The sequence below is a fragment of the Aphis gossypii genome, chromosome 1 (genome assembly GCF_020184175.1).
Source record: "Aphis gossypii isolate Hap1 chromosome 1, ASM2018417v2, whole genome shotgun sequence".
Taxonomy (NCBI): Eukaryota; Metazoa; Arthropoda; class Insecta; order Hemiptera; family Aphididae; genus Aphis; species Aphis gossypii.
Window position 1 is genome coordinate 40,965,466 of NC_065530.1, and position 13,487 is coordinate 40,978,952.

The following is a 13,487-nucleotide window of genomic DNA, read 5'->3' on the forward strand; positions in this document are numbered from 1 at the left end:
AAAGTGAAAAGCAGTAGTAATGATTACACAGATGAGCTTTCTTTGAGGTCTGTTCAAAAAGAAAAAAAATTAAATTAAATTAAATCAGTTTTTTTATGTTGTTTCTGTAACTAAGTATTAAATACTTATAAATATAAAGTTTTTTTAATACTTATAGTATCTTTTGTTAATTTATATTGTTACATGTTCTTAAAATGTGAGCTTTAAGTGTAAATCCCGAAGATTTAAAGTAGATTATTTATTATTGTTATTTATTTAAGCCACTGTTGCGATTGATTGGATAAGGGTTTTATTTGTTCTCAAATTCCCTTTATTATCCTGTGTGGTATTTTTTGTTGGTTAAAAGGATTCGAAAACTTTAAGACAGATTTTGGATAGTTTACTTGTTTGGTAATATTTCAATTCAAATTGTAAGACTTTAAATGTAAAATTACCTAGAAGCTAAAACTTAATAAATCAAGCAACATTACCGAGTGAAATAATAATTTATATTGTTTTTATTTTTTATACATACCAAAAAGCAATAAAAGTTTTCATCTTTTAAACCCGAAGTACTTTGTATCTATATTATGTTATTTAGGTGTTTGGTTAGGTCGGCTATAAACTTAAAAGGATTGAAACACGAGAATATTGTTTAAAAGCGTTTTCAGTAATTCAAGTATATCACTGTAAAACCAATAGCTGTCTTGTTTTATATTTAAAGGTTACAATACCTACGTATAATAGGTACTAGAACAAATTCTATATACCTAGGTTAATTTTTTACCATGATTTTTCATGTAGTAAATTTTATTTGTTTTTAAAGCTATATTTTAATAAATATTTTATTTTTTTCTTTAAGAGATTTTTTCAACTTTATGACAGCACTGTAGAACTTATTAAGGTATGAATTGAGGTTGTAATGATTGCTTAAAATAATGTCAAAACCAGTTAAATTAAAAAGAAAAAAAACATAAATCACAAATATACCGGCCACCGGGTAAAACATTTAAATGTTATTTTAGTTTTAGTTTTTAGATTTATTAGTTTTTTTACTGGTTATTGTTGAATTTAAAGTTGTTTAACTTATGCTATTTCATAATTTCATTATTATATCGGTTATGTATAAATTATCTATTTTTATTAGTAAATATTATAGGCACATATATGATTATCTCCGGTTTGGTTGTTTTCTTACTGTGTCATAAAATAAGAACTTTTATTACTATTTTTATAATCTCTACTGATCACCGTTATCTGTATTGGTCTTACTATAAAATTTACTTTTTATTTAATTCGTTTTTATAAATCATTATGTTTTGAAGGAGAAAATTCTCTTTTATCTTTTATTCAGGTTGAAAAATTAATCTAGTTTGTACTTTGAAAGATGAAAAATAATAATAGCAAACTATTTTCTAAGTTATTAGAGTAAAAGTAATAAAAAAAACAATGAAAAACAAGAATATTTATTCAACGCCTGTTTTTAAAGAAATTGATTGTTTTTGTTGTTGTAAAATAATTTATTTAGAAAGAAATAACCACAGAGACTTGAAATTATCAACAAATATTAAAATAATAATTTTCAAGATAAATGATATAATTTTCAAACTGTATTATATATTAATCGTCTACTTCATTCCGAATCATTTTTCATACAAGTACAATGATTTATCATTAAATTAAACTTTAACACGCATCTATTAGAGTGCCCTACTCAACGAGTTCCCTGTTTTATTTTATTGTATCTTTTACAAGCAATAATTTTGGTATTCTTTCAGTTATAATATTATGCAGTTGGTAGTTATACTTACTTAGGCAGGCTTGCTCCAAAAATTGGTAATTATAAGCATCAAAAGGTGCAGAATTCTTGTAGCGTAAATCATCTCAGGCGTAAAAAAACATAATTTTAATAATAATAGAAAAAAAAAATGTTTATAACGAGATTTTAAAATTATAATATTTTTTGTACATGGTAATTTTTTTAATGAACCACTCATTATTTTAAATAAATCATCATAAATATATCATATGTCATAATAATTTTTATCGTTAGAGTTTTTTCAGTTTTTTACTGTTTTGATTGAAAACATAAACTTTTAATTTAATATTTTAAAGCAGAATATTTTTTATAGTTTTTCGTTGCATAAATATTGAAATTTGAACAAGTAATTAATGAGTTGTTAAAAAGTATTTAAACTTAAGATAAACAGAGTAGTAGACCGCGGGATATCCCCGTACTCTTCCACTACGCTAACCTTAACTTTAAATACTTATAACAGTTATAACTTATAAACTACTCATCCTAATTTTGATTTTTTAGGCAAATGTAGATATTTTTTGTAATTATTTTAAAAGAAAATTATTCAACTCATTATAATATAATACTCATTCCTTACTATTTGCGTTTTTGTGTTTTTGTGCAGATTATTGTTTTTTATAGTTATATATCTAAAATTGAATTTTATAATATTTAGTGTATACAGATTACAGCTTATCGTAGTATATTGCAGTATACATTATAAATATTTATAAGACGTAAATAAATAAATAAGATTGTTTACATACATTTTTCAAATGTTTTTTTTTATATTTAATAGTTTTTATCTAATAATTATTTATTTTAGTGTTTTAGTTTCATTTAAAGTTTGATATAAATCAATATTTAAACTTAAAAAATCAAAATTAGTGCTCTACATTATACGTATAGCAACTAGCTTTTAGTTTTATAAGTTTTATAAAGCCCTGTAACTATAATTATTATCGAACATACTTGAGGGAGGTAATTTTTGGAATTCTTCAGTATGGCACGTGTATAGTTTCTTGAATAGTTTTTGAGGAGATAGCGTTTCTATGAAACGTAAAATTCAGTGAGTTATCGTTATCAAGCTCTGTAACAGAATCATTTTTCTTTTTCTTTCAACATTTAAAGACACCCATTATGTTGCGACAGTGTTTACTGCTGAGGATCAAGGTGGCCGGTGGATTCAATTAATAATAAACGAGAACTTTTGAATAATTTTATTTTTTCACTAAGAACATTTAAACTTATGCGTTAAGGACATGAAAAGAAGCAAATAATATAAAACTTGCTCACTTTTCTGTTCGGAGTTATTCACTCGTTTACTTGTATTATTTAAATTCTTTACGCAGTGGAATCGGCCACACTCTTGTTACACGTATATTGCATAGCCTACAGTGATGTCTGGAAATTTTTCTTTCTTGTTGCTTGAATCATTTCGTAGTCTTCTTATATGTACACCCCGTCTATCTACTTCTCATCAACAACTATTATTTTAATTTGTTTTATACGTAATATACCTATACTCGCACGTTTATTAGTAATTTGTTAAAACCGAGCTTGTATGGATATTCAACGATAAGAAAAATGCCTTTCGTATGTATAGGTAATATACGTGGTAGAATACTATTAGTCCAATACAATCTCTCGCTAGCCAAATACCGTGGTTTAGTTTGCCCCGTCACCCGACCTAGTAAATTTTGTTTTCTCGAATCACGTGATTCAAAATATTATTATTAATAATAATAATACGTACTACACACATATACCCCCTCCCCCCCACTGCAAACAACGACCGCACGACGACCCGACACCGATTGTGTGCAGCACACGCATTGTACAAAATGTATTTTATTGCCATTTGCGCGGTGGATCGTTCGACTACGGTGTGTGTGTGTGTGTGATGTCAGTTGGGGTGTAAGTGGAAGCGCGGGTGTATAGGAAACGATTGGAAACGTTCACCGATGCCGTGTGCGTAGGTACGTATAATCTATATATGGTTATTATGATATATAAATACACGGGGGCCGATTTATTGCGGTGTAGATGTTGTCGCTGTTTTGAAGTCATTCCGTCTTTGTGCCGGTCCGCCGAAATATAAGGCGCGAGCGAGTCAAATGTAAATTAGCGTAAAATATAATAACAGCATAGACGTCTGTGGCGATGGCGGAGAGGTACTGTGGACTTCAGTCGATACGCCAGAGAGCAGTCTCGGGGGGATTGAAATACATACACAGTCCGTGGGGTCTCTAGCCCGCAGTGTATACATTATACCAGATATATGTGTAGTGAAACTATGTATAGTTTTATATATCAAACAGCACCATCGCGCGGCGTCGGGATTGGCGCGCGCTAGGGGTGTGTGTGAGTGGCGGCGGGTGGTTTCTAGGATATATACATAAAAAAAAAGAAAAAAAAAGAAAAAGAAAAAACGGACCGACAGACCGGCCAAAGTTTTGGGACTTTAGTTCCTCGTATCGTCGTTGCGTAATACACGCAGGCTAGATCGTCATTTCGCTATACACTCGTATTTTACTAAATAATATTTATCGTCTAAACATATATCGCGCGTTCCGCCGTCCACCCCCGCGGCACGTGCATAAAATACTTTACGTCAAATCGTCGTTATCGAGACCTCCGCCCTCCTTCCCGTCCGAATATAGTATGCCGTCACTCCGCCAACCCTCTACGCATCCACGACACATACGCATATAATACGCATATATATATATATCAAATATATAGGGCGAACGAGCCTTATCGATTGGCTGAATTGTGTCCCATTATGTGACCTCCTACCCTCTCGCCACTTTTTACCGTCACCAGAGGCCACGACTCGGTGACCATATACGGTCGGCTGCAGGACATGATAACACATCGTCAGACTCGAGATCGCGGACGACACTTGGCGATACGCACGTGCTCTATAATGGTATAGACTGTAATACGTCTGTAGGTGTAGGTTTTCAGAACGGTTGATCGTCGGAACGTTTCGGGATCGAACCGACGGCGATCGGTATATCTGATTTGGGGCCCGCTTAGGGTTAATATAATTAACTGCGTGTCGTGATTATCGTCGTCGGCCGTTGTCGTGCGAGAGGGTTGTAAACATTTTTTTTTTTCGACGGGCGCTCAGCATAAACGCGGTCACGGGTGGCCGTCTTTCCCCCCTTTTTTTTTTTTTCGTCTTTCGACTTTTTCAACCGACGTGCAATTATACGCATGTATATATACATTACACACAATACGCGTATCTGCCGCCGCCGCCGCCGTCGTGGTAATTTCCGCGACGGCGCTTGCGCGGGCGCTCGTTCGGGCCGTCCGTCCGTCTCTGTCCGTCGCTGTACGGGACGACACGCGCGCGCCGCGGCCGCCGGGACACCGCTAGACGGCGCCCGGTCCCCCGCCGAACTCAACGACGGTCGCCGCTCTGCATCGCACCGAGGAGCAGCGCACGCCGGCGACGTCGCTCCTCCGCTCGATCTCTCGATCAATCCGCTGGGTCGCCGCCGCCGTACGACCGTATCGCGGCCCGCCGACGGAGCTCTCTCAGTAGCACGTTAACCGTCGCCGTCGCTGCCGCCGTCGCAGCAGCAGCAGCGCGCCGTGTCGCCACGTTATTACGCCGCCGCCGCCGTCGCCGCTCCGCCCGCACACGGTACGTCATATAAGTCTCATCCGTTGTGCATAATGATAATAATATTATTATAATATTATAGCGATATAGTTTTTTTTTTTTTTTACGTATTTATTAACAGAGGCGGCCCGAGATCAAGTATTTTTTTTTTTTTTTTTAATTTAATTTTTAATTTTTTTTTTGATCCGAGACCCTTTATCGACTTGCGCCCGGAGATTATGAATATATCAATTACCTAATAATAATTGTTTATTAAATTTTTTAAAACTATATATTTACCTATATGTTTAAAGGCGGAAATAATGGAATAGCCTCGAAGTCGCCAGGATCACTATATGATGGCTATAGGTACTATTTTCTAGAAATATCCGTGACGGTCTTTTATCTATTTTAAATCTATTTGTATTTTAGTCTCGTTCAATTCAAACAGTAGGCCGTAACTGTACCGCTATTACTCCTTATAGCTCTTCAAAAGTTTATACTTTGAAAATCACATTAAACATAATATGCTCATGACGACCTCCCATCACGTAATTTTGTTGGTTCGGAAAACCATCAAAAGTGTGTTCGATCCGCCTCTGTTAATATATTTTATACATACTATATATTAATATATCGTTATACCTACTTTATGTTCGTATACAATACAATTTTGCCGGCATAATCCGACGCAACTTTCTCGATCTCTGATGCCGCCACCGCCGCCGCAGCTGACATGCTTTGTGTACATAGTTCCTCTAATCTACATACGTGATCTACGATTTTTCACAATATATATTATTTTTATCTCAAGCTGTACCTCTATTATACCCCCATAGAATATGTATATAATAACGCGATGATGTATTTTCTCGTCGATCATCATACACAATTCTGAAATTTCCGAATTTTGATCACGATCTATATTCGTTCCGTTTGAGTAGGTACACATATATTATATAATACGCGTTGTTCGAGGATATATTACGCTCTAATATTGCACGATTATGCAAAAAATCACGTCTGAATAAATTGTGATAAATACTTTTGTAGATAAACGTACGTTCATAGGTCGAGTGTTAAATGCATTATGTATTATATATATATTACTAGTAATCTGTGTGGATAAACCGCGTGTTATAAAGTCATGAAGTATATCTACATATCACGGAAAAAAAATATTTCTAAAATAAACACTGTGTGATATACATTTGAATATTATTAAAATTTTAAATTAATCAATTTTGAATATATTTTAGCGTAGGTAAATATTATACAACGTATATACTACATATGCTTTGAACATCGCGTAACCGTCCGGAGGGATATTTACATTTTACGATACAAACATAAATGGGGAATTGTACGTTAGTCCTACGTAATATATATTATTTTTTTTTATCAAACTTAGTGACCTCGTTTAATTTAATTTAAACTTGTGTTTGATTAAAACAAGAAAGTATAGTATCTATAATAACTCCCGTATAGGCAGGTAAAAGTTTATGAAACGCTAATAAATGTGTATTTTATTACAGACCGTTATTTAAATACGATGAACACCTGTGTGTAAGTGAATTTTTTTCATTCTGAGAAGGGAATTTTCTTTTTGGTTTGACTTTATCGTGGTTTACATTAGTTTGAATAATCTCATATTTTTATTATTTAAATTATATTTCGATATAGATACTATAATTTAATAGTACATAATATTATAAGTTATTAGTACTTCTACTCGTATATACATTTTGTGATCTTTATTTTTATTTTTATACTTCTAATTTTTGGAATAGTTATTCATATTTTTATTATATCTCATATTTTATGAATATGTTGGTATGTATTATAAATATACCGAATATTGAACCGACATAGTTTTTTATTTTATTTATAAGCTCTTAAAGTTTATAGATAAAAGTGGTAAAAGTTGCAAAAAATATCCCTCAAAATAGTTATGCTCTACTTCAGTCAACTATATAAAAACTTAAAATTCTCATAAATTATTAAAATGTATTGGTTCGATACCTAATAACTGTATTGGCAAAATTATTCGAACAAGAAATTAAAAATATAGCGAAAACTTAAAATAATATATGACCAAGATAAAAAACGTATTGAAAAATGTGTAGGTGTAATAGGTGTATACCAACATATCGTGCATATCGTTATCTGTAGTTATTACTTTAAATTTGTTTCTACCAACAAATGTTTTTTCCCTTCAAAAACATAAAACTGTTAATACAACCACGATAATCCAGTCTGTCGTGTTAAAAAAACTGTCTTATATATATATATATTATATATATATATATATATATATATATATATATATATATTATATACACACGATAGACATAAAATTATGCGTTAACGAAAAAAACAATACGTACTAAGCGTATAATAGGTTTATAGAGGACGCGCGTGAACAATAAGTCGTCAGTTATATAATATAGTTGTGTGTATAGCGTATTTTATATATATCTAATATGCAATGAAAGTATATATAGTTTTCACGTACTGCGTATTGTACTTTATTCGAAAATAATAACAACAAATGAGATTCGTGCGTGTTTTAGTAGCGTTCGTATACTTTTCGCTCTCTTTCTCTCTCTCTCACTATCTCACTATTTTTACATTTAATATTATAAACGTACGCTGTCGCGAGACGTCGTAATGTTATTGATAGAGGCTATAGTAAAATAAACTATAATAATATAATATAATATTGTAGTTGTCGAGCTATCTCAGTTTATGTTAGTAGGTATTAATAATAATATACTATATAATATAATTATATTTATCTCATATGTAGAGATAATTTTATTAACGTTTTTAATTTCTATTTCTTTTGTGTTTTATATTTTTTCATTTATACGAATTACGCGTAACGTGTAATATATATCGAAGGATTGAAGGAAGAAAGGAGGGTGTTGGTATGTAGATGAGTAGCTATATAAAATGATGATAATATTACTGTTATAAGGTAGTTGTGCATAATCTGTATTTGATGTTCTTAAAAATTAAATATTACTAGACGAATTGGGAACATTCATACCACACCTATTACCATTTACTATATTATATACTACGTAAAATTATTATTACCTAAAGTTATGCGTAAAACGATTGATTGCACAGTGGTTCAAACATATTCGGCGCATATATAATGCGTATAACATATATGTATAGTGACTTGAGCACGTGGAACTTGAATAAATATAAGTTATTTCTACTTACGAGTTTCGTTTCTCATTCGTCCTTTAACGGCATATATTATAAGTTTGTTAGCGGATATAATATATATACTTATATAAAGAAGTACAGTACGTGTATCTTAGTTGTACGGCAGCGTTGAATAAAATTTAAGAGTTGGTACATATAAGGTACCTTCATTATATTTATACAATACAAATACGTGCGTAAAATATCAACCTACCCCAGACACCCCCTTCCCCCAATCCAAATCCAGCTCACCGCGTTGAGATCGAGAAAGTTTTCGTTGCGATTGCGTTGGTGAAAAGATATACAAGTATGTGCGTTTGTATTTTTATAACAATATGCGTTTTTAGGACGTGCAAACGGAGACGAATAGATGACCATATCTACCACGTACATTATACTCTCATAATACTACCGGGAAAATGGATCTGAGCGAACGATTAGACGTCACGATCGCTTCTCCGCGCTCCTCGGCAATTGACAGACGGCGACGACGACGAACGACATAAACGACGTGAATATTAAAATTTAGACTAAACTTCGACGACAGCGACAAAATATAGTTCAACGAAGTGTTATTTGATTTTAAGAAATTCTTTTTTTTTTGTGAAACGTGTGCTCAATTTTTTTTTTTTAAACTCAGAATACGCCGGTCGTATAATATATAGCGTAAAAATAATAAATAAGCAAACGAATTGAAATTGAAAAAATCGCGTAGAAGATGCGAATAACAAGCAGCCGGCCGGTTAGGCAAGAGGGCGGCAACGGCCACGTGCCATGATGAGCTGATGGATGACGACGGGCCGGCAGCGGCGGACGACGCGGCAGCGGCGATCGAGCAGCAGTTGGAGAAACAGCAGCGCGAAGAGGCGGAGAAGAAGCGTCTGGAGGAGCTCCGGGAACGGGTGCTGTTCTACTTGACTACTTTCTTCATACTGCTGGGCATCGTCAGCCTGTTCGTGTTTCTGTTCTTGGTGCCGTTCCTCATCGAGCCGGCCATCACGACCATACTGATGGATTTCGACGAAACGCCGACAACGTGCGTGACCGCTTATTCAGAGGTCCGCGAGGGCGCGTCCAACTGTTCGCTTCCGGGTGGCTGGGCGTCGTGCCGGGAGGGCTGCACCCGAGAGATATACGAGTGTGCGCAGATATTCGTTAACTACACCGTGCCCGGGGTGAGAGACTTGAATGCCCGGCATCGGCGGTCGTTGCTCGTCCGCGGCTACCGGCCCATCGAGCCCGAGCAGCCGGCCGCCGGGTGGACGTATTCCCTGGCCCGCATATATCCCAACGTCAAGGGGTGCGGTTACCCGCCCCAGCTAAACTGCACCGAGTTTCGGCTCAGGTACTTTGAGGTGGGCGCCAGCTACCCGTGCTACTACAGCCGCGTCGAACCGTGGGTGGTCATCACCGAACTGGACCTGGCCAAGAGCACCAGACAGCTAGTGTACTCTATGGTGTTTCCCATACCGTGTTTCGTCGTGTCCGTCGTGTACGTGGCGCTCGCGTATTTCTGCGTGTACGCCGGCCGGCACAGCAAGCCCAAAGTCAAGCGTCGCGTCGTCCGACGAATGGTTGGCGGTGGTGGAGTTACCGGAAGCGGTGTCGGTACCGGAAGTGCTGCGGGCTACGGCGGTTCCGCTTCCCGGGCCAAATCTGGTTCGGAGGCTACTCCGCTCACCAACAACAGCAGCGCCGCGGTCGCGCCGACTTCACCCGTCGGCACCGGAACACCCGGCAGTGAATCATTGTATCGCCGACGAGGCGATCGTGTTGGCGACGATGTCGATGACGACGACGACGACGATGCGTCCGAAACGTATTACGGTGATCAGCTCAGGTCCACGCTGGGCGTGGACGACTCCATCGCCGACTACGTGAACGCTCTCCGCCTGTCCGAACACACGCTCAGACAATCAGACTCGAACGAACCGTCCAGGGGCGAGTGGTCAGACGAGAATGATGACTGCGAAGTGAGCGTTTGCGAGAGTAGCCTCGAACGGTCAGTAAAAACCGTTACCGCTACCACTACCGTCGCTGCTTCCACTTCGTCGTTTCCAACTAATTCCACCGGGTATGGTGCTTAAATTTTTTTTATTTTTTGCTTCAATATATCATTAGTTTTTATTTTCTAAAGAGTATTTTATAGTCAACCGCTAAAATAAACTGTTTATAATAGCTTATACGATTAGTTTTGTATTTAATTAAGGGTTTTTAATGGATACTTCTGTATTAAATTGGTTGTCAGTAGGAGATTGATCACATTATAATACAGTGAACAATTTTATTTTACAACATAAATTATAGATTAAATCGAAAACGTGTTGAAATATGAAGAATTTCGTGATGTTCTATTAAAGTATTAACTCTTCTCTGTATCTCTGTATCTGTCCTAGTTTTAAAGCCCTTAAAAATAGTATTACAGCGGCTAAACACAGAATTTAAACCCATTAACATGTGTATTACTACATATTACAGCATTATTTTTGCATACTTCCCGTATCTTTCTATTCTTTCTATATTTTTTTATGCATTTTTTAATTTTAAAGTAGTTTATTTTCACGTCTTTTCCACCAGTTGTGTCATTTTCCTTTACTCTGTTTGAGGACTATCATCTCTTTAAAGTGTTCGTGAAAACTCTCTACTAAATTTAATTTATCATTGTTTCTGAGCTTAAACCATTCATAAAGCCCATAGAAATTTATTGTATAATAACCATATTGTAACGGAATTTATAATTAAGAATCTTTTTGTTTGATATAGTAATATATTTTTAATTAACAGAAGAAAATGTTCACAACTTTCTGTTGGGAATGAAGGGAATCTAAGAAACTCAAGTCTTACTTATATTATTATCTATACAATATCTTAAACTTAACGAGTAATGCGAATCAGCTGAATATGCGTCAATTGTTCACTGAAAATAGTTCGCGTGACAGTTTCTTGCGCGTCTAATGTTTGCACGGAAATTGTTCAAAAATACGACAATTGTTCGTGCATAAATTATTCACAAGTTCAATTTATATTGCTTATTTAAAATAAGTTCCACATAACATTAAAATTATTATTTTCATTATTTTACTATTATCTAATTCAAAATAGTTTACATAGCTAACAATAATTTCAAATTTCAATAAATAGTTTTACACGTATACATTATATGAATAACGTTTGTGGATGTTGATAAATAGGTACATAGATTTTATGTTTGCAATTGAAAATTGTGTGCAACACTATGAAGATAATCAATTGTTGTACAGTTATTATAATTTGTACATATTTTTTTTAAATTGTTGATAACGATAAGTTATCGAAACGATTTTAAAACGTGTTTGCTATACAGTTAGCCACATTCTGGTACCAGTTTATAATCCCCCACACAATAGTTGGAAAAATAAAAAATTTGTGTTTTACGTATTTTACGTTAGTTAAATTTTTTTTATAAAGAATATGATAAAAAATCAATTACTTATGAAATCGTCACAAGTAAAAGATTTACAAAACACTCGGGGTGAGAGGGTACTTTTTTCTGGCAACCGTGGGGTTGAGTGAGTTTTAAGTCAATATGTATCTTTATGACTTATAATCTAATAACGTATACGAAAAATATAATATACGTATTGTTTGCGAGAGATTTATTAATACCAGTGATTTGATATGGCTATATTATAATATATATATACTATAAAGTAATTCGACTATTTATTATTATCGGATACAGTTTTCTGTATATTATATTGTTTGATTATGTAGATCGGATGTTGAATATAATATTATTAATTTATAAATTCTGTTTGGCACACAATCATGGAAATGATTATAGTAATAATAATAATAATAATAATAATCGAACGTTCGTAAAAAATTATATGTAAACACCATAAAGCATTAATTTCTCGTCGTTGTTATAGTTTTTCAGCTGCTTATATGTAATAAATGTTTGTTAACTATCGACCGTTATGATGTGCTTGTTTTAGTGTAACTATAATTTATTTTAACTTAATAGTGCAATGTGTAAAGGTACGTTGTTTTTGTGGCTCGTCAAAAGATTCCGCTGCAATCCTAGAGAAAGACATTGCATACACTGCCGTAACGCAACAATACGTACATAGTACATGTATTTATATTAATACCCATGTCAAAATAACACTGTTACGTTGTGTGTGTACACGGAAATGTTTTACGTGCTTCATAAGTTTTTAGCTAATAAGTTAGAAAAGTGTCATCCCTTTATATATATATATATAAATAATCTCGTGATGAAAACAATTCAAAGAAACTGTCGAGCATGGTTGTCGCATCCAAAGTTTGACATTTTCAATGCGATAATTAGAGAAACGCAATGGGAGGTAATTATATAGTTAAATCGTGCCCGGCAGGCCGTTTCAATGATAATAATATAATAATGGAGACGATTATTTAATGCGCTGTGTCTCAGAATCATTATTAATTTAATATATATCATCGTATTTATTGACGTGACGATGTCATGTACATTGAACACGCTTTCGCTTCGTATTATTTTTTCTCTCATCGACCCTTAAAACAACCGTAACTACGATATTGCGGCTTACTGTAAACGTGCTAACTCGTAAGTTTTCGTTTAAATTATTTAATATATATATATGTGTGTTATGTATAATGTATTTACAATAATTATTTGCGTATATTCTGTCGATTCGACGACATTATTTTTTTCTTAAGTTGGTTTTTTTCAATTGTACATGAGATTGTCATCTAACCGAAACACACCAAAATTATCTGTGTATTCATACTTCACAGTAATCCTTTATTGTAAGGAATAATAATAAAATATTATGTAGTATTTCATTTACCTATATTTTGATTTACTGTTATGTACTCGCAGGTAATGGT

General features: G+C 34.3%; 1 protein-coding gene across 3 annotated transcripts in view; it reads left to right on the forward strand.

Annotated features, from left to right (window-relative positions):
- LOC114123530 (cilia- and flagella-associated protein 298-like) overlaps positions 1 to 13,487 on the forward strand; it is a 53,208-nt gene that overhangs the window by 32,302 nt on the left and 7,419 nt on the right. Inside the window, exon 6 of one of the 3 annotated variants that reach the window (XM_050199056.1) lies at positions 8,960 to 9,227. The exons of 1 other annotated variant lie outside the window; for it this stretch is intronic. In XM_050199056.1, the coding sequence (XP_050055013.1) occupies positions 8,960 to 8,986 (27 nt within the window). In that variant the 3' untranslated portion in view covers positions 8,987 to 9,227. Of the gene's footprint in view, positions 1 to 8,959; positions 10,687 to 13,487 lie in introns of those variants that run through there. One more of the 3 variants, XM_027986546.2, reaches the window with a different exon arrangement.